At 36.9% G+C, this 20,556-nt stretch overlaps 2 protein-coding genes across 6 annotated transcripts; both read right to left on the bottom strand.

Annotated features, from left to right (window-relative positions):
- Window positions 1-795: 795 nt before the first annotated feature.
- LOC128252859 (serine/threonine-protein phosphatase 2B catalytic subunit 1) lies at window positions 796-7,948 on the bottom strand. Of its 5 annotated transcripts, none has more exons than XM_052981006.1 (13): window positions 7,842-7,948; window positions 7,007-7,316; window positions 5,011-5,342; window positions 4,840-4,951; window positions 4,296-4,441; window positions 4,010-4,227; window positions 3,445-3,538; window positions 3,021-3,146; window positions 2,716-2,797; window positions 2,370-2,444; window positions 2,020-2,104; window positions 1,859-1,956; window positions 796-1,650 (listed from the first exon to the last, which is right to left on the bottom strand). In XM_052981006.1, exons 2-13 carry the CDS (start codon window positions 7,173-7,175, stop codon window positions 1,307-1,309), a joined length of 1,881 nt encoding a protein of 626 aa, XP_052836966.1. In that variant the 5' UTR covers window positions 7,176-7,316; window positions 7,842-7,948; the 3' UTR covers window positions 796-1,306. The 5 variants fall into 5 exon arrangements, 4 of the variants coding, with proteins under 4 accessions (XP_052836966.1, XP_052836964.1, XP_052836965.1 ...); XM_052981004.1 differs by having other exon boundaries at window positions 7,007-7,562; window positions 7,842-7,933; XM_052981005.1 differs by having other exon boundaries at window positions 7,391-7,924.
- Window positions 7,949-11,594: 3,646 nt separating this feature from the next.
- LOC128251899 (uncharacterized) lies at window positions 11,595-12,281 on the bottom strand. Its single transcript, XM_052979151.1, has 4 exons — window positions 12,264-12,281; window positions 12,046-12,201; window positions 11,806-11,973; window positions 11,595-11,750 (listed from the first exon to the last, which is right to left on the bottom strand). Exons 1-4 carry the CDS (start codon window positions 12,279-12,281, stop codon window positions 11,595-11,597), a joined length of 498 nt encoding a protein of 165 aa, XP_052835111.1.
- Window positions 12,282-20,556: the final 8,275 nt, after the last annotated feature.

Below are 20,556 nucleotides of genomic sequence, written 5' to 3' on the forward strand. Positions count from 1 at the left end.
AACTTGTTTTTGTTTGAAGATTAAATATTATGCGTTATTTTATGACGGCATCCTTAGATGGCATATATAAATATATGTGTTTTGCCTTTCAAAACTTGACAAGATCATAAATATTTGCAATATTGCTCTGAGGAAAAATCATGTGCTCTTTTTATGCGAGTTTTTGTAAGTGTTTGCAAAAGAGGGGTGAGATTAAAGTCAATATTAATCTTGACAGTCAAAGCTTTACTGATGATAGATGTGGACACTTTGAAACACAGAGCGCTGTAAATCTTTATCTGCTCACTTAGCGTATTTGTATCTGTTTTTATCCTGGTGCGCACGTTTTCAGACAGCATTGCCAAACAGATAAATTGAAAAAAACATGTGGAAACTTCCACTGCAAGTGACGTTCATTTTGGGCCCGTTAATTGTTATTACATCGTCTTGTGTTGAGTGCTAACGCTCGACTAGAGAAGCACCTGAGATACATACCTTGCCTCAACTTTGTCTCAAATATCTTAGTTCTGTGTAAATAAAATTTTACTAAACATTTATTTAAAAAAAGATTTTGTTTCATACCAAAATTAATTATGTAAAAATCCTTGGTGATTTCAAAGATTATCCCAATGATCAATAAACTTTAAAATCAAATAAAATTATACAAACAATGTTAATAAATTTTCAAAATATTTTATTGGTTTATCAATAAACTGCAACTTATCTAAGTTTACTACTCTAAACTTTCCCACCATAAAAAAGTGCCCCTTTTTCAGCCAATCAAAAAAGCTCGAATATAATTATAGCAAGCAATAATTTTGTTGAGCTATTTGCAGCCACTTTTTAATGAACTATTTTTCATGTCACGTATAAATTTTTGCTAATATTGCTGGTGAGTATGGGTGTGTTTTGCCTAGGGGTTTTCTCGGAGATATTCTATAGAGTGTGTACCCACAATCGAAAGCTGTACAATCGCAGGTCACATTTTTCATTGTTTTTTGACTAGCATTAGAGAAAGTGTTTTGTAAAAAATGTTTACTAAAGCTAATGTCAAACACTCAAATAATTTGCACAAACTGTATGGACAATTTAAAAATATTTAACAATATTAAGTCTTAGATAAAATATTTAAAAGGTGCATACATGTCAATAATTTTTGTATTTTATTGCATTATTAAAAAAGAGAATAAAGGAAATCCCTATAGTTTGTGCTAGGAGATTAACGTATCTGACGTAACCTTAACAAGGAGTACAATCTAACGGGTAAACGAAAGTCGAAACGAAAATCATAAAAATATAGGATTAAGCAAAAATTGCAGTCTGCCCACTATGAGAACTTCTTGGCGGTGAATCCTGCCCGCACATTACTGGTTGTGGCCGATTTCACAGTCGTCCTGCTTGTCTTGGTTAAGGTTGCGGTGTCATTACTGCTGATGCTGCTGCTGGTCTTTGTCGTCGTGTTGCTGTTGTCCGTGTTGCTGTTGCTGCTGTTGCCAGTGTTGCTGTTGCTGTTGCTAGTTTTGCTGCTGCTCCTCGTGACCGTGGTGATGCTGCTGCTGCTGGCACTCATCAAAAGCGGACGGCGCGGCGGCATCCGTTCGTTGACCGCATCCAGGCCCTTGGCCTCCGCAAAGGAGTGAATGTGTGAGGATGCGGTCAGTCCTTGCAGAGCTGCGTGTATATATATTCAGGAGAAGGTATAAAGGAGCTCGATTAATAATCATTACCAACATTGCCTTGGCAGAAAATTTAAACAGAGCGTAACTCCTAAAGTATTCTTTGATGCCCATTATCTAAAGAATTTTGTTGTCTTATTTTATATATATATATATGATTATCAAAAATATATATCTCAAATACCCGAATAGGATTCACTTACCCTCCTGGAGGGAATCCCTTCCGCCGGACAAGGCGCCCACTGGCAAGGCGCCCGTGGGCGTCAGACCCTTCAGCTGGAGCACGCTCTCCGATTCCTCCCTGTCGGGGATGTTTAAATATTAAATAAAATACATTTTTGATGTTATAGCAGACGGTATGCACCTGAGAATGGAGAAGACGCGCGACATCTTGCCAATGGCCCGTATCTTATTCCGTATTATCTCTTTGCGCAGCGCCGACATGGAAGCTGCGAATTGAGGGCTCGATTAGACGGGATCTCGGTGGTTCACGGGGGTAAGTGTAATGGAAATCAGCTGGAAAACTCGCGGAAAAGCCGATCAAAGCATGGCGCTAAGCTATCACTAAGCTTATCTATCTTTTGGCTCAGGCATTTTTTGTTGGCTCAGGCATTTTTGGCAGCGGCTGTGGCATTTGTATTTGCATTGGCATTGACATTGGCAGAGGCTGCGACTTTGGCTTTGGATTGGGCCTGCGCTTAACACCTGGCTTACCTGGCTTACTGGGCGTATTATTATTATTGTTATTACTCGCGTTCGCCGGCACGAGCACAATTTTCTTGCGGAGCTCTTTTTTTGTCGTATCGTTTTTGGTTTCAGTTTGGTTTGGTCGTGTTTTGAGTGACAAAGTTGGTTTGGTGTTGGTACATATAATTATATTATGGGTGGTAGTAGATTGCAGTTGTTGTATTTCGTTTTTTTTTTGTTTCGGAAAATATTTTTAACAGAAGATTAGTTTGTAATGCACGTGTATTCGTAATGGCCCACAACAACCAAAGCACTACGACATTCACACACAGTCTATTAAGCGAAATTCCACTCGGTGGACCCCTCAACTTACCTTCCTCCAGCTCATCATCAGGTCCTGCCACAAGTTCGTCGTCCGAACATATATTAAGGATATTTACCAGCATCTCGGTAACCTGTGTTGCAAAACATTTTGTTAGGCTTAGCTTTATCTTAATACAAAATTATATCTAAGGTATTATAGGTACGAGTAAACCTTTTAATTAAAGCTGAAAAATAATTTTATTCTATTAAATGACCTGGAAAATGAATTTTCAAAAGTCATTTTTGAAAAAGTTTAATATTCTGATAAATTTTTTTTTTAATATTACAATTTTTAAAAACAACTTTTTTATTTACCTTTTCACCCACAAAGGGCAACGACCATGTGAAGACGTCCATGAAGTTGGGCAGCCAATATGGATGTGGCGAGCAATTAAACTGGCGGATGTTCATCACGTTGTTCTCGTACTTGAGCACAGCTGCCTTTTGTCAAAGGTTTTCGTTGGGTTGACAAAATCAGCGCGAGTGGAGAAGGAGACGGGTAGTGTGCCAGAGAAAGAGATCGGTAGATTACCGGAGAAAGAGAGGGAAGAGAAGATATTACGAACGCAGCGCGATATAAACTCGCACCAGCTCGCAATGCAGCCAAAAAAAAGATTTCGTTATTTAAAAATAGCAAGGAAAAGAACAACAACACCAAAATAAATAAACAATACAGACAGAGACGGACTGATAGAAATGTAGAAACAGAACGAGAGAGAGAGAGGGAGAGATATCATACCTTGTTGTTGTAAACATCCAGATAATTGGGGGCGGAGAAGATAGTGATCAGCGATGGGAAGCCCGTCACCTGGTTCTTTCGATACATACGGTAGCTATAAAATTTAATAAAAAATGAAAGATTAGATTTAAATTCTATTTAATCGACTCCGAATTGTTTTTTTACTTTTTCGCCTGTGCAAATTATTTGAAACTACTAGATGTTCATGCGAAAACGTAGGTCTTTTAATACCAAATAATATAATAAATATTATCATTTCATATTATTCCTTTCCTGTTAAAGTGATTAAAAATTACTAGATATTCATTTGAAAACATACATATATTTGAAAAAATGTTTGTTCGTAAAAAAAATGTATTTTAATTTCCAAAAATTAAGCTGTTAAATCTGCTAACAATAAAGTATGAATATAAATATTTCAATTTAAAATGAAACAAGTACTATTTGAACAGTTTTTCTAACATATATTGGTATTCTAATATTTTGATGTCAGGCTAACTAATATTAAAAGATAATTTCTGATGTTATACCATATCTTACAATCCAGAGCTTATAATATTCTCACCCCGCATCCTGAGCCTCATGGGCCCGGACTATCGACAGCAAATTGTTCTTCTGCAGGAATTCACAGCAGGCCGAGTAGCTGAAGAAATAGGAGCAGCCACGTACCGAGTTGTGGGAGAAAAACTCGTTAGTTTTCTCGTTGCCAAAGTCCTCCAGCGGATCGGACCAGAGCAGGTCGCACATGGGTCCGTAGGCCGGTGGTTCCCTGAAACGATTCAGCTAGGAACACCCACCCACACATGGATGCATTATGGCCAATTGTAAACATTTCAGCGCGGTTTTATTACCGTCTTGATGTCGTCGAGTGTGAAAATCTCGGGCGACAGGCCGCCGTGAATGCAGAGGAACTGCTGATTTAGGAGGGCAGCGAGGGGTAGGCAGTCAAACGCCTCCATGCAGGCGTCGTAAATACTTTCCGAATACTTGATGATGCCTTCAACAGAGCCAAATTAATGAATTAATGAAAGAAGGGAGATTTATTGCTTGCAGTCGCATTTAAGAACACATTAAGTGCCTATGCAAACAATCGTAAAATCCGCGAAACGTTTTAATTTTAATTTTTTTTTTTAATTGGGCACATAATTTGGTAAGCATGACTGCAAAAAGGTTTTATTTCAATATTAGGACATTTATTGAGCCTTTTTTAAATAATTATTTCCGTCATATGACTCACAAGTTACGAACAAAATAAAAAAATGAGATAAATGTTAATTACAACATTTGTTCTTAAATGTTTTTAGACAAATTTTATATAAGAAAACCTTTTTTTTAAGAAACTAACGCTTTTATTCTGGAATATTATATTATATATATATTTCAGTTTAAACTTACATTCCTGTTTGAAGGTGAAGTACTCTGTGAGGTGCCTGCACTCGTGATTTCCTCGCAACAGGGAAAGTGTGGTGGGGTAGGTTATTTTCAGAGACCACAAATACAGAACGCACTGTGAGACAAGGAGGATTCTTTAAAATATCTGTCTAACTATAAGTTAGCTTGACCCACCTCTATGCTGAAGTAGCCCCTGTCCACGTAGTCGCCCAGGAAAAGGTATCTGGTGGTGGCTGGCGGACCGCCCACCTCGAACAGCTTTACGAGGTCAAAGAACTGGCCGTGAATGTCACCGCAGACGGTAATGGGTGCCTCAACGTCGATCATGTTCTTCTCCTCGCGCAGCAGGGCGGCACCTTCTGTGATGATTCTCAGTGCCACCGCCTCCTCGATCCGTCCCTCCAACAGAAAGTGCTGACGCAGGACGTCGAAGTTGGGTTTTCCGGTCTTCGGATCATCGTATACCTCTGACATGGTCAGTTTGTGGGCGGGCGGCAATGGCACATCTGAAGGGTACACATAAAAAAACATGTTGAGTTTTAAAGTCAAATAAATACGATTGGTATATGTAAATGTTAGTCTTTAGGGGAATTTCTATTTTATTTTTAAGCGAAATGTTGCTGAAGTTCTAGAGATCAACTTATAGAACCACATCATTTTATTATATACAAAAAATGTTCGCGCAAGGCTTTGAATATTTGCCAAATGAATTTAATGTCACTGGTTTTTTATTTGATTAGTTTGTTATTGTGGAAAGAACTTATACAAAATTTTAAAAATGTTTTTAAAAATATTTGAAGTTTAGTCTATGCCATTTGGCATAAGGGAATCCAGATAAAATTTAAGTCCTAGTTTGCATAGTTGTCAAACATTTATAATTTTCACTAAAAATGTAACACAAAATTAAAAAAATTTCTAAAATAGCGTATACTCTATTATTAGGTCGACTTATTTTTTTTTGTGTAGGCTTGCATTGATAGAATTATGATAAACATAGCTGTCTGATGGCGATGTGGGTTAACGAGCTGCTGCAACTTAGCGCCAATATTCGGTTTGGCCGCTTTTCTTGGCCCGCCAATAAAGAAAACCAAAATTCCGCCAGATGCAGCCACATGAGGTTGGTACGCTAATTACAAAATTTGACTGAGTGAATATAAAAGTCGAAAATTGATTGGCACACACAAAAACAAACAAACGTGCACACACAATTGCAAAAATACACATATACACAAACACCAGGGCGAACGCCATTTTTAATTGTCATAATTTGGGCAAATGTCTTCAATTTTGACGCAATGGCCAATAAAATGCCAATGTGTTGCAGTTGTTGTTTGTTATGGGTGCTCAAAGGTAATTAAATTTATTTTTATTGGCCCAATAAACCGAAGAACAAAAGCAAGCGCCTCGTTTGAATTTAAGGGTTTTTGGCTGCGATGTCAACTAAATGATTAATTAAAACTACATTTTAATTTTATGGCGGAAGTAAAGAATTTATGAGTTGAACAAAATTTGTTTTTGGGAATACTTTAACATTTTTGATAAAACTGTCAACTAAATAGTTTTTTGGGAATATTAATCAGTAGTAATAAGTTTTGAAAAAATGATTATTTATATTTATTTTACAACCTTCTTTTTTTCCAGTAATAATTGAGCTTTGTAATGTGTAATGTGTAATGTGTAATTTTTGTATCTTTAATATTGCAGTCCTTGTGTTTCAGTGAACCAATTTTTAAAAAAAAATTATTTTTTGTATTAAACATGTATGTCGTACGAAATAAACAAAAAAATTTTTAGATAACAAAATCTGTATAAAATTGTAGTACTAATTAATATTATGAGTGATTATATGTTTTATATGCGCACTCAAATAATTTAACAATTGTGTGTTATGGTATTTAAAACAAACAAAGAAAGTGCAACCATTCTATTGTTTGCAAATTTTGAGCATGACTTCATAATTTTAAACGCATGCTTTGCCTCTGCTCACTTAAAAGTTCAAAGAAAACAAATTGAGAAACCCTCAATTTTGACATTAATGTCGGCGGTCAGAAAATCAGAATGTCATTGAAGCATGATCGCATGTCATTAAAGATACAATCCCGAGAGGGACTCGTGTTTGGGTTAATGCATGATTGGGGTCTGAACTATTGTACTATATAGAGATCTTTACCATCGACCATGCGCTCCCTGGTTTTTGTGTACTGCATTTTCTGTTTGTTTCCACTGGCGGCTGGCGGGGTTTTCGAGGAACTCGACGAGGACTTTGTGGATTTGTCTGCGCTGGCACTTTTGGATAGCGACGATTTTCTCGTCACCGAACTTCGTGTAGAGGCCGACATATTGTTGGATTATTTATTCAGCCTTTCTTTTTGTGTTTTTATTAATTTTTTATGTGCTGCTGGTGTTGAGTTTGTTGCGATTCCTTTGCCCGATATCTATTTTTTAATGGCTTTATTTTTTTGCTGGTGCTGAAAGTGTTACTAGCACAAGAATTTAGAAAATTATACGCCTTTGCCTAGCGTCTTTATGGACGGGACACAAACACACAACTCACAAATATATTTAGGCAATAAATAAAACTTGTTGTTATATTGTATAGCTGTGGACTTCTTATATTTTTAGCCAGGCAATGCCAATAGCGAGCTAGAGACAACTTTTATTTATTATTTTGCTCGCAGTGCTCGGCGCACACGAAATAAATGTTAGACAATTAATATTTCAATTTGCTGCAATTATTCAAAGACGTATTAACTTTTCATTAAGTCATCACATTGTTTGGCGGATGCTTTTGGCAAAGGGCAGCGCTGCACTTCAATTGAGACGGAAAATTGCACGACACTTTGTGCTAATTACCCACAAAGCGAACGAGCCCCGAAATAGAAATGGATTTACAAATAGACGGGCAGACAGGCACACATATATCACTTTGGTCACACTTTGTTTGCAGCTATTATTATTATTTTTATTATTTTCTGGCTAATCCTTGCGGGCTTTTGGGGTCTTACACTCGATGATTTTCACGGGACACGACGCAACGCATTTCCCAAGTTGGCGCGACGCGAATTTCCTCGAAACTGAGCGAAATTTGTTGGCATCGTTTGCCATCCAAAGACCCAATTTGAAAGCCCGAACAAGATCGGCGGCGATCGGCAGATCTCTCGCCCTTGACTCCCACTCTCCGATGAAATGAAAATAAAAATAAACCCCTCTCGCGTAGGGTTCTATCTATTTTGTTTTATTTTTATTGGGTTAATGTGACACACGCACTCGGGATCTTGGCATTTTCGTTTTCATTTTCGTGGAGCTGCCGCTGCCGCTGCCGCTGCCACTGCCCTTCTGCAATCGTTGATTCGACGACCTTCATAGACATTTACACATCTGTGATATGTCTGCCCCGATTCCCCGTTCTATATTCCACTCCCCATCCACATCCACATCCGCTCTCAATGATTTTCAACTTGACCGTGATATTGATTGTGTGTGCGTGCGTTGTGCGTCTGTGTGTGTGTTGGCCAGAATTGGGCGCCAATAGGTGGGTGTCGCTATAATTATAGTCTTGACTTTGTGCGCGCCTCGTGCAAAAATTTATGCGTTCTATCATCAATCGGGTATATTCGGGTTCTGATTAAAATTTAAATTAATTGATGGGCAAAAATCGAAAGTGAAACAACATAATTTCTTTAAATAAAAAATATAATAACGAAAATATAAATATTTATAACATTATATAAAATAACCACAAAATAGGGTTTTGTCATTTAAAAACTTTCGTCCGAAATATAATTTTTTAGTAACTTTGTAGTATTTTACTCCACATAAAACAATTTAAATTTCGTTATGAACTATAATTTCGTAAGCAACATTTTATTTCTTTCTTTATTTCTATAATTTTGACACTAGGCTATGGTAATTATTAATGTAATTTATTAAAGTTCATATATGATAGGGTATCCCAACTTCTTTATGCCATTCAAAGCCTTCGGTTAGTGGAACCAATTTCATGCAACTTTTATGCGAAGCGTGGCAATATTTTAACAACAATCTGTGTGGATGACCACATAAAACCAAAAAAAAACCAAAAAATAAAAAAACACCGCACAATGTCTTCTCAATGTTTTTTGTCGCGATGGTCAATTGATATGTATGGCGGTTGAAACGCTATATCGCTCGATAGTTCCACAATGTACGATATATGCTGGGAACGATGTTGTGGCCGCTTTTCAGCACTCGGAATCCATTGCAATGCCAATGCACTCGCCACTGCCGAAATGCGCATCGATGGCTGGTGGCTGGTGGCACTTGGATTTTCGATTTGGCAAAGAGCATAGACGATTTTACTTTGACGCCCCCGCAAATGGCAAAAGCGCAGAGAGACAAAAGCGAGTCACACGACCGCCGCAGACTAGAAAGAAATACTTTCCGGTGCTAACCAGTGGGTGGGATTGTGGGAGATTAGGGGGTCTTAAGGGGGCTGTAAGTGGATGGGAGATGGTGTGTTGAGGGGGCGGAGAGGTGCTGTGCGATGAGAGCAATGCATCCTCGTCGCGAAATTTTGGCAAATGCGCTGACAGCTCAAAACAGTCCAGCCCCCTGTCCTTCTTGGGGTATCCACTGGTTATACTAAGTACTCCTGAAGGTTTATTAAACTCTCAGAGGTATGTATATTTTGGTCACCAATTAATCCTGAGTAAGCAGACTTTAAAAGTAAACAGGCGTATCCCCTTGAAAATTATCTTTTTAGCTAATTATTGAAAAAGGTATTAGCTTATTTAAAGTTTTGGAAAAATGTAATTTCCTATACTTTAAAGCATATAAAAATTCTTCTTGATTAAGATTATTTAAAACGGTATATTTAAGTTTGAACATTAATTTTAAATATCATGATTGCTTTCACTTAAAAAAAGGCTGATATGTATATTTTCTGATATTAACAACAGTTTAATTAAAGCTTAGTAAATTTCTATTAATTTATTTACCTGGTATTCCATAATCCTATAATTTCTTATACTTTCAAAAAATATATATTCCGATATGCGACTACTTTAATAGCCGAAAATATAGTTGGCAGCATATTTTAAGCGCAATTAAGAGGCGTCCCAGAATGAGCAGCGCGGGAACTGCGGTCATCTGGCCGAGATTAAGTGGCCGACACTCGCAATTGATTCACCCCTAAATTAGAGACTAGCATATCGTCACGGCTAAACCAGAGCAATTGGATTCTGTATGTGGCATATGCTAAGAGATTTGCTGAATAATTTGCCAGTCAAGTTGAGTCAAGTTGTTCGCATTTCATCGCCTGACACTTTGAACACCCGTTTCGTCTTGTCGGCATGTCACAAAGTCTTCGGGCCGATATACATTTTTCTTTTTTAGAAATAGCAAAGTGCCAAAATAGACCGCGCACTGGCCAAGTATTTTTAAAACAATGTTTTTTATGCTCGCACGCAAGTCCAATTGCTCGCATCCTCTCTGTGCACATAAACAAAACGCCACTGAAATAAAAAGATAATATTGACACGTAACGCAAACATTTCATTCATTGTTTGAACTTTTTTCTTCGCCAAACCCATTTGTTGTTGTTTAGTTTTCGGTGCTGTATAAACAATTCATTTGAATTATGTGACCACAGGCATGGGGTTATGTGTGAATGATGGCCGATTTGTGTGTTATTCAGTGGCCAGTAAAACAAAACATTTAAGCAGTCACTTCCTTTTGGGCATATCTAAATCTAAATAAATTATTTCAATTAGTTTTTGAGCAAATAAAGAGAAAGCTGGGGGCCCGCGAAAAGCTCAGCAAATTCAGCCACCCAATCAAAAGCTTTTTAAAGTGCACAGCTCACTGAAAATGTTTTTTTCCCCACACTTTTCCCCAGGAAATCTCTTCATGTCTGCTGCTGCCATTTTACAAATTGATAAACTTTGCATGTTATCATTGTTTATGTATCTTTCTGGCCCAGGCTTTCATTCCCTCTTAACCTTTTGACGCTCATCTTAGCCCTTTTCTCCCTCATCATTGTTTTCTTTGCCGCCTGCCAAACATTTGCCCAGCCAAAAGTTTTTTTTTGCTTACATTTGTTTGCTTGGGATTTGCCAAAAACAGAAGCACCCAAAAGACAAAAAAAAAACACAGAACTCAGAACTTCAAATATAAAAAGGCAGCACGAATTTTTATTGAATTGATTTATTGACTTACTTATTTGGGCGCTCAACGCTCATAGATAACCGATGGTTTGCTGTTGCAGGGAAAACCTTTTTCTCAATTTTCTTTGTTTTCTTGCTGTCAGTTGCCAGCAATAACAAGGGCTCAAAGTAAATATTTAGTTTTCATTTATACCATTTCCCCAGCTTCTGTCTTAGCCCCTTAGTAAGGCCAATTTTGTGTTTAACTTTATTGGGGGTTAATGCAGGCCCATAAAAATGTTGTTAATTGAATAGTAACCAAGAGGGGATTTTTTTGTGTTTGCACATTATTTTATTGGAAGTAGTATCATTAAATAAAAATATGCATTCTTACGTGTTTATATTTTTTTTCAGTTAGCTTATACTGTTTGGGAAAAAGTAATTTAGACTTAAATCTAGAAATACAAGTTGGCTAATAGAAATAAACAATAATTTGGTGGGTATATAGTAAGTATTCTTTATTATACAAAAATACAATTAAAAACAGATTACAATTTGTAGAGGTAATTAACAAACGCATGCAAAACTCATATATTGATTAAATTTTGTTCATATTTGTTTAAGTTTTATTCATAGCTATGAAATAGTAAAAAAAACTTTTACCCAAACCACAACAGACCTCGCACGAAGCCATCGAAATTCAAAAAGGTAATCGCCCTCTGGAAATGGAAGAATTTTGGTCATCCGGTAGTTCATAATCGATATGGGCAGCTTTTCCAAAATCATGTCGTGCTAAATACAATTAAATAATATAATCATAATACCTAAAGTATTTAATTCGACTTACTGTAAAAGGGCAGGGATGATTTACATTAGAATAATTCATGTATGAATCGTAGATAAATTTTCCGACTGGGCTTGATTTTGGCTTGTCAAGAAATTTGCAGAAATCCACTGTTATATTATACAAAAACGGTTTGTATCCGTTAAATCTTTTCCACATTATTAAGTTCACCTGTTATAAACGCAATTTAATAAATAACTAGTGTAATTATTAATTTCAAGATGAACCTATTTTTTCTCATACCGTGATTCTTGAAAGTGGAATTTCATACAACTTTATTTTCCCGGAAATATATTTATAGCTGCGATTGATCGACTTTAAATGGCAGTATTCAAATTCGGCTATTTCTTTTTGGTTAGACGTGCAATTTACGTTTGTGAACTCAAACTTGCAGTAGATCTTTAGATTAAATAAAAAATGATTGTAATTAAAAGGTTCTGGAATGGAATTATTTAAGTTACCTCTAAACTGAACAACATGATTGTAAGAATCGAAATCGTATAAATTGCACAAGCACACATCTTTAAATATGAAACGACAAAATAATACTGATTATTGAAAGAACTGAAACAAAATATTTAACTCATTATCACTGAAACAACAATTTAAAATAGCTTTTCATTTACAAAAGTAACAATCGCAAAAAATGCATATTCAATAAGCTTAATGCCGCGAAAATTTTGTTAATCGATTTAAAAAAACATTGTTCGGCTACTCCCAATTTATAACTGTTTTTTAATTAGATTTTTTGTTAAATTTTCGGTTACTTAAAAATAATTCTGTATAAGTATAAACACCGATATGTTTATAACACAACACAAAAATGGTTTCAAAACCTTGAAAAAACAATCAAAAAATTAAAATTATAAGCTTTCCATTTAATTTGATAGCGATAACCGCCAGTAATATAGGAAATAGTATATTCAAATTAGTTTACTAACTATTGTGGGTGGTCATTAAAGCTGAATTAATTATTGTTTTTGAAGAGATAATAATCCGCGGAGGCAAAAAATTAACAATTTAAAAAGTATTATTAATTTTTTTTTGTTCACACAATAACATAGTATTTAAAATAAGCTGCATATCACTTTAAGGTATTAAGCTACTGTACCAATCGCTTATCCCGTTTTGGCAGCCAGTTGTGACCAGTTTTGTGCTTCGGGCTCATATCTACGATTTGGGATATCTCGTTATGCCCATCACGTTGGACGCATTAATTTGCACACATGATAGCCCGGCACCGTATTTCTGTGGGTAATGCAGCTTGCCGCTAGATTTGCTTTATATGAGCTGCAAATTGGTTGCTCACGTAAATGATTTTCATTTTCCAATCATAACATTACGCGTGCCTGCACTGCCAATACTCACCTGCCGGGGGAAATTTTCTGGAAATCCGGTGAGTCGAGGGAATGCGTAAACATTTGCGGCTCTCACAATTTGGCTGCCGCTGATTACAATGCGGCGAATTGAATTAACATATTGGTCGGCGGGCGGAATTACGGCTCTGCAAGCTCGGGATACGTTATACGGGATATGGCTTAAACTGTCTACAAATAATTTTCCAAGGGGATGGTGTGGGTGACGTTGCCATTATTTATGGCCCCATGCGCGACTTGTTTGCCTTTGTTAATGACGAGGCGAAAGTATAAAGCACAAAGTGCCGACAATTGGTAGCAGCTGAAACAGGAGCAGGCGCAGGGTTGCCGAAGCTGTGAAGCTCGCAAAAAAGTTAATTAAAAGTGCAATCAAGCAGCAGGCCCGGACCGCAGAAAGCAGCAGAGAGAGTCGGATGCAAGGCAAACAGAAAGAGAGAGGGCGATAGGGCATCAGGTCCTGAACGATGCTGACATTTTGCCTGCAACGTAGACGACAAAATTGAAGGCAAGAAAAGCAATTTTCACACAGCAAAAATAAACGAAGATATTTTTATTTAATTTTTCCCTTCATAGATATTTTTACATATTTTCTTAAAGTTCTTAAACATTTTGGTCAGAAGCGGTAGCCTTGAAGATTACGTTTACTGGCGGTATTAATACAAATTTTAGGATGTAATGTAAAGAATTAGAGAAGGTGATTTAAAATATGTTAAAATACATTTAAAGTCCTAAAGCTTGACGTGTTATTGCTTTCAAAGACAATTTGTAAAGTGAGTTAATGTTTATTATTATTAGAGCTTTATTCCGATTTAAATAGGCTCTATGTTTGTTCCTGTTTTAGTTAAAGACAATCTAAATATAGAAGTCTTGACAAATCTTATTTTTTATAAAAAATGTGTCAGTCTGACTTGAAAGCTTAAGTCATATTTTTTTTAAGTGTATCCCGAACTGGTTCTTGGGTTCATGTGTAGCATGTTGTATATAAGTTTCATCTCAAATACGAGCACGTCGAGTGAGGCAATATGCGTGGGGTGGTGCCTACCTGGCGCATCGCACAAATTGCTGCAATTATAGACGCCATAAATTATAACAACTTAAAGCTTTAGGTTAAAGAGTTTCCTCTCCAGAAAACATAAAAAGATACGAGGAGAAAGGAAGCGGAAGCGAAAATGAGATGAGACTTTGGAAAATGCATTTAATTGATTTCAATGTTCGTCCTTGGCTTTTCTTGACAGGCAATATAATTTTTATTGCTGGACGTCTTCAACGAACAATTTTTTTCCTCCACTTTTTGCAGATACCAAAGTTCCCCTGATTATGATTTATGTGGTGCAATTGTAGATGATATGATAAAAAATAATTTATGAGTCTTGGAACTTTGCAAGGTTAATTTATTAGTTTTCTATAACTTGACATCACTTTTCTTAAGCTTGATTAGCAGCTAAATTACGAACAAATACGAATTAAATACCGTCTTTTATTCATTTGCTTTATCAAAACTTGGATCTGCCTGCCAAACTAACTGAATATTCAATGAAATTGTGTTATACAAAGGCCGTTTAAGTTCAATTAAATGTGTCTGAAGCAAATACCCACTCGCTTGGGGAATACTTGTGGTTTTTGAATTGTCAACACATCAATTAATTAACCATTAGGACCGCTTTCATCACATACCCTGCCTCTGCTTTTTGGGCGTTCAATCCGATGTTTGTGGTTGTCATAATTACCAGTCCCATCGCTCAATTTCAACTACTTGGACATCGGAGAAATTAAGTTGTAGGTTGTGGTTGTTGGTCAGCTGTCGAGGGCGATATCCTTTTGGCCCCTTGGTCCTGTACTTAATGTCCCATAAAGATGGCCACAAGCGCAAATATCGGGTAATTACGAACTCTGACCTTGGATCCTGAGTGGCTTTCAACATTCTGATTCAATTTCCCGCTGAGCTTTCCTTGCTGGCGGCCAATTAAATATAATTTAATACCCCGTTGTAATATTTCCGTTTCCACTTCTTGGCTCCGTCAAATTTAATAGCCCTACTCCATGGCCTTTCCTCCGGCGTGCTTCGCGTCTTCTAATAGTTTGCAAATCATATTTATTTATTAATTCTAATTGCATTTCCCAGGTGGAGAAGTGGAATAAATGCACGGGTACACAGCCGGCAGCTGTGGTTTGTCTAACAAACAGAATTGCATCTTAATGTCAAGAATATGGAGGCTTTTATGGTTTTACCCTTTTCATTGACTTATAACATATATTGATTCTTGGATTATCGAAATGCCACGAAAATACCTTACATTACTTTTGTACCCTTCTAACCTAATTAGGCTTTTATTTTCAGAATTTTTTATTTTCTTTATTAAATATTTTGGTTCAAATACAATGTTTTCATTAAAATTTTTGCAATAAAATAAACACAAGTAGCTTAAAATACTTAAACAACATTTATTTTTAATTGCAACTTTTTCGTGAAGTTATTTAAAACCAAACAAGAAACCCTCATAAGCATCAATTTTGGGTGAGAGTATGAGAGGTTCCTGCCATTCCGATTACAAATTTATCTTGCTTTTCCAATTCCATTTTCCCTCGTTTTCCGGAGATATTTCTGTGTTTTAGGTTGTTTGCCGTGCACTCGTGTAACAGCTGCAGATGAAAATTGCAAATGAAACTTAGCTCCGCTCAGCTGAAGTAAGCTGAAGTGGAGTGGTGTGGAGTGTAGTCCTGTGAAGTCCTGTGAAGTCCTGTGAAGTGGGGTTAGGGGAGAGCAAGACTTGCAAGTGCCTTTGAGCTGGCTTGAGATCCTACGCTCGATGCACAAATCAACGTTAAATGCATGTAACTCACACAGGCACCCACACATCACCCACTGCCCACCACCCACCATTCGACGAATGGCCTTTGCACTTGCTGGTGTCAAAGTTGCATGTTACTGCAGCACTGGTATGCGTGGGTGTTCGCCAAAAAATGCAAGGGTATGGGCACTTGTTTACAATTCGAATTAGGATGAAAAATAACACATGTACAAGCTGCAATTAGAACACATGGAGTGAAAGAAGATTGTTCGTAATTTACAATAGTTATTAAAAAAAGCCTTAAAGAGAATGGAATATCTAAGAAACGGCTTTTACTCACAACTGATATCTACCCTAATATTCCAAGATATACGCATGCATTTACAAATGTTAGTTGGCTTTGCTTTGAGGTCGTCCGGTTAAGTCGAAAACTCACTTTTAAAATTGCTCAAACTTTTTCAATTTCAGTGGGAAAAAATAATGGCGGAAGCGGTGGAACCGGAAAACCGGAAAAACAAAGTTGCCGAGTGCTTAACCAACATGCTGAAAATGTAGACATCAACCGCACCCGAAGCGAATGGCCCAAATGAAGTGGAACTTAAGCGGAGCCCCTGGCCCCCGAAACCCACCACCCCCTTGAAACCCCCTTTAAATCCCACTCCAAATCCCTCTGTGGCAGCTATTTTATGCGCAATGCGTGCTCCGACTGCATGGCAGGAAAAACACAAATCGAAGATGGAGTGGAATGCCAACAATCGGCAACAAAACCGGAAAAACAAGGAGATTTCCCTTGCCCTAGGCCAGAGTCAATTGTTTTTCAGTCCCTTGGGCTAGAAACTGTGGCCGGGGAAATGTGGCTAAAATATTATTGTCATCCGATGATGCCACAAATTTTACACAAGACAAAGGAACTTTTCAAAGTTTAATGTTTCATTTCGAGGGATTGTTTTGTTTGCTTAACTTATGTTTAATAAATAGCTTTAAGTTTTTGAGGCATTCATAGGTTGTAATGCAATAGCAAAACTTTGTAAATTAAGTCCGAAGAAACTATAAAATTAATCAACTTTAATCGTATAGATTTTGCTTCAATTGTCTTTGATTTATAAAATACTCCTATTATGGCCAGAAAAATCACCATCACCATCAGAGTTATTCCCCAAAGTTCTCCTAGTCCGATTTGCAGACTACTTTTCCACTTGCTGACTGGCGCAACTTTAATGCTCTACACCTTTTTCATGTGGCAACATCGTACACTTTTGATGGGAAAAGTTTAATAGCTTTCGACAATAAAACTTCACCTATTATGTAACAAAGCCCAGAACTAAGCAGAACTCTTACCGCCACCGACTCCGCCATATTCGCCGTCCCACGCCCCCAAGAACCTGTCGATCGACTCACGGACAAATGGAGAGGCAGCCGGTGAACCAGCACACTAGAGGCACTAAAAAAAATAATAATATTTATATAAATAAACAAATATAAATATTTAAATAAATTTAACATGACCTAATCTTACAATAAAAATCAACTTTGGTTCACTTAATGTAGGCGCACAGATCTATGACTTAAATGTAAACGTAAAAAATGAATTAATTGTTAAACAGTTAAGTAAGTACTTTTAAGTTAAAATTCAAATTAATTATAAATATTACTATAGTTCAATTATTTTTAGACATTTTACTTTTAACTACAAATTTTGTAAGCATTGTGAATGCTACCTATATTTTAAATATTGTATAGAATGGAACATTTAAGCTAAGCATTTTTTTTTGGCAATGCTAGTTTAGTTTTTTATTTAATTGTTTTTTATTTGATTAAAAAAATAGTCTGGTCTTATATTATTAAGAAATACTAATATATTTAATAACATATGTTATGTTTATATTATTTTACTACAAATTTGTTTAAAATGTAGTTTTTAGTGCAGTGGTAGTGTCTTGGCTACAACAATACTTTATTGGCTGCAGCCAAAGAGGCACTGAAATAGGCAAGATATCTGGGCTGGAACGGGGAGTCTACATTACCATGCGGCATATGAGAGGCCGATGGCCCCTGTAGCCGCACTCTTAACCCCCGAAAGCCGTGGCCACCCACGCCTTTAACCCACCACTCCCGTTGCCATTCCGCAATTCCAATCCCATTGGGGGTTTGGCTTTTATTGCGCGCTGGCTCATTGCCTTCCAATATTAAATTTCGGCTTAGCAGCCGGGTTAAAGGTCCCTTCCTGTTTGGCCTGCAAGAGGGCTATCTGCCACTCTGCATCTGGCCATGTTTACTTTGGCGCCCCGCTGGATGGCTCTATTTCGTCCGATCATCAGTATGCCCATGCATATAATTAAATTTTGGTGAATGTTTATTAAAATTGTTTGTGCCGAAAGTTTCGCGCTCGCTTTTTAATGAAAAAATTGCTCTTACATCCGTAGAAAAGCAGGAGCTAGTCGAGGATAAAGTTTTTTGCTGCCAAGTCACTAATGTTGTTTCCTCCAGCTCCCACTTTTTTCCTCAGCTCGGGCATTAAAATACTTGGGAGTTACTTTTTGCCTGATGCAGAAAACAATTTGCAATGCAAAAGGGAGAAAAGTGAAATGTAAAATTGATTATCATTATAATTGTAAATTGTTTTCCAAAGTCGACATTTGAAGTTATTTCCACAAATCCCAATGGATTTGGACTGACGGCATGGGAAAGTGCTCAATTTTGATTTCGCATAGTACCTCATCGTCAGAGAAAATTCAATTTCGTCAACTCATGCGTTTAATAAGCTTTTCCTTTCTGCCTTCTGTATTGGAAATGGCAGAACGGGAAGACTGAGCCAGGAACATATCCTTTTAACCCATTTAAGTTATCCAAGCCCCGCAGCTGTCACAGTTTGGCGATTTTGGGTCCTTTGTCTTTGGATATCCCTCCATTTTCCCCAGCCGTGTCGAAGGTCAGCTTCAGTCGGACGTGCACACACATTCAAGCAAATCGAGTGACACCCACACAGCGGAGCTCTTACTGTAAAATTTATTGTTTCCCAATATATGCAAAATATGTAGGTATTCGGCAAGTGGGTGTACCAATTTAATGTTACCCTCAAATACCCAAAATCAATGAAAATTGTAATGTAAAGTTTTCTTTAACAATCAGTATACAGCATTTGATTTCGATCATTAAATAAACGCTTATAAGTAAAAGTCAGATGGACCAAAGGTAAATGAAAACTTTTATAACATCTGAAATAATCCTGCTTAACACTGAAATTTGAGATATTTCTCAAACATTTTTTAAGTTTTAAATTAACTTTTTTATTAGTTTTTGCTGTAGTTTAAAACATTTTTTTTCGGCCAAATTTTTTTTTTTAAATGTAAATTTATTTAAATATTTTAAATTTTAAAAATTAAAACATTACAGCTTTATGATTTTTGTGATTATTCTGTGCTATAAATTGCACAAAGGAAATCTGTAGATTTTAGAAAATTTCTTAACTAACCTGAAGCGTTGTTTCCCTTTGTGATAACAATATGCCTTTAATATTCAGCACTGAGTAAAGAAAGCCCTTTAATGGAGCAGCACATTCCCCGCCATCTCCTTAGCAACCCATCTCAATGAGTGTCTGTATTGCGGTTGCCGCAATTGAATGTGAGCTGTTATTGCTGCTGATGCTGCTCCTGCGACTCATGGCAGCGGCATTTTGACACAAAATGTGAAATTTGTCCGTCAGTCACTGGGGAAATTTCGTCCTGTTCGAGGTGGATCCATTTTTTGGGGCTGGGGCACATCCTGACACACGTGCTCGTGATGCGAGTACAACGGTATCGCTTGCCGCAATGCTGCTTCTAACAATGACAAACATATTCAAAAACTCGCTGTTTGCCTTTTGGAATGGTGCAACTTTACACATTTGGCAGTTTATTTATAGCTCCAAATCCGGAATCAGGAACCCAAAGTATATGCGAGTGCCATATCATGAAGTAGAACCTCTTCTCGGAAATTCGCCAAAGTTATGTTGGCAGGCGCTTCCACTCTGATTAATGCTTTATTATACTTTTTCGGGTGTAACCATTTTTTGCAAATTTAAATATTAAATATTAAAAGACAATAAATGTCATTGGACACAATACTTATTTTTTACAATTGTTACTGGTTGAAAAGTGGTACTTCAAGAAATTATATTTGTAAATATGACTTAAAATTTTATGCAATTAATGGGTAATGTTTATGTCTTTCTGCATAAACCCCTAAAATGGTAGCACATCTGCTTGCGGAATAAACGACAAAAAATTACATTGTTTAAAGAGTCTTGTTGTGTGAGATATGCAGATGGAGTTTCCACCATGGAAAACAGATATGATTACCCGCAATAATGTCGCTTTTGTTGTGGCTGTCGATGTTTCAGTTCGGTGATTTGAGTGGTTGCCGATCGATTGATTCAAATGGCTTTGAAATGCGAGCGGTATCGGTGGTATTGGTTTACTAATTGTTTGCTCGACTCCGTCTGGTCAATCGAAATGGGAAAGCTTTTGCCTCTAGAATGTTAACCGGCATTGGTCCAAATTAAATGTTATCAGACAGAAGACAAGTCGGTGTGTCAAAGAATACAAAATCCA

The sequence above is a fragment of the Drosophila gunungcola genome, chromosome 3R (genome assembly GCF_025200985.1).
Source record: "Drosophila gunungcola strain Sukarami chromosome 3R, Dgunungcola_SK_2, whole genome shotgun sequence".
NCBI lineage: Eukaryota > Metazoa > Arthropoda > Insecta > Diptera > Drosophilidae > Drosophila > Drosophila gunungcola.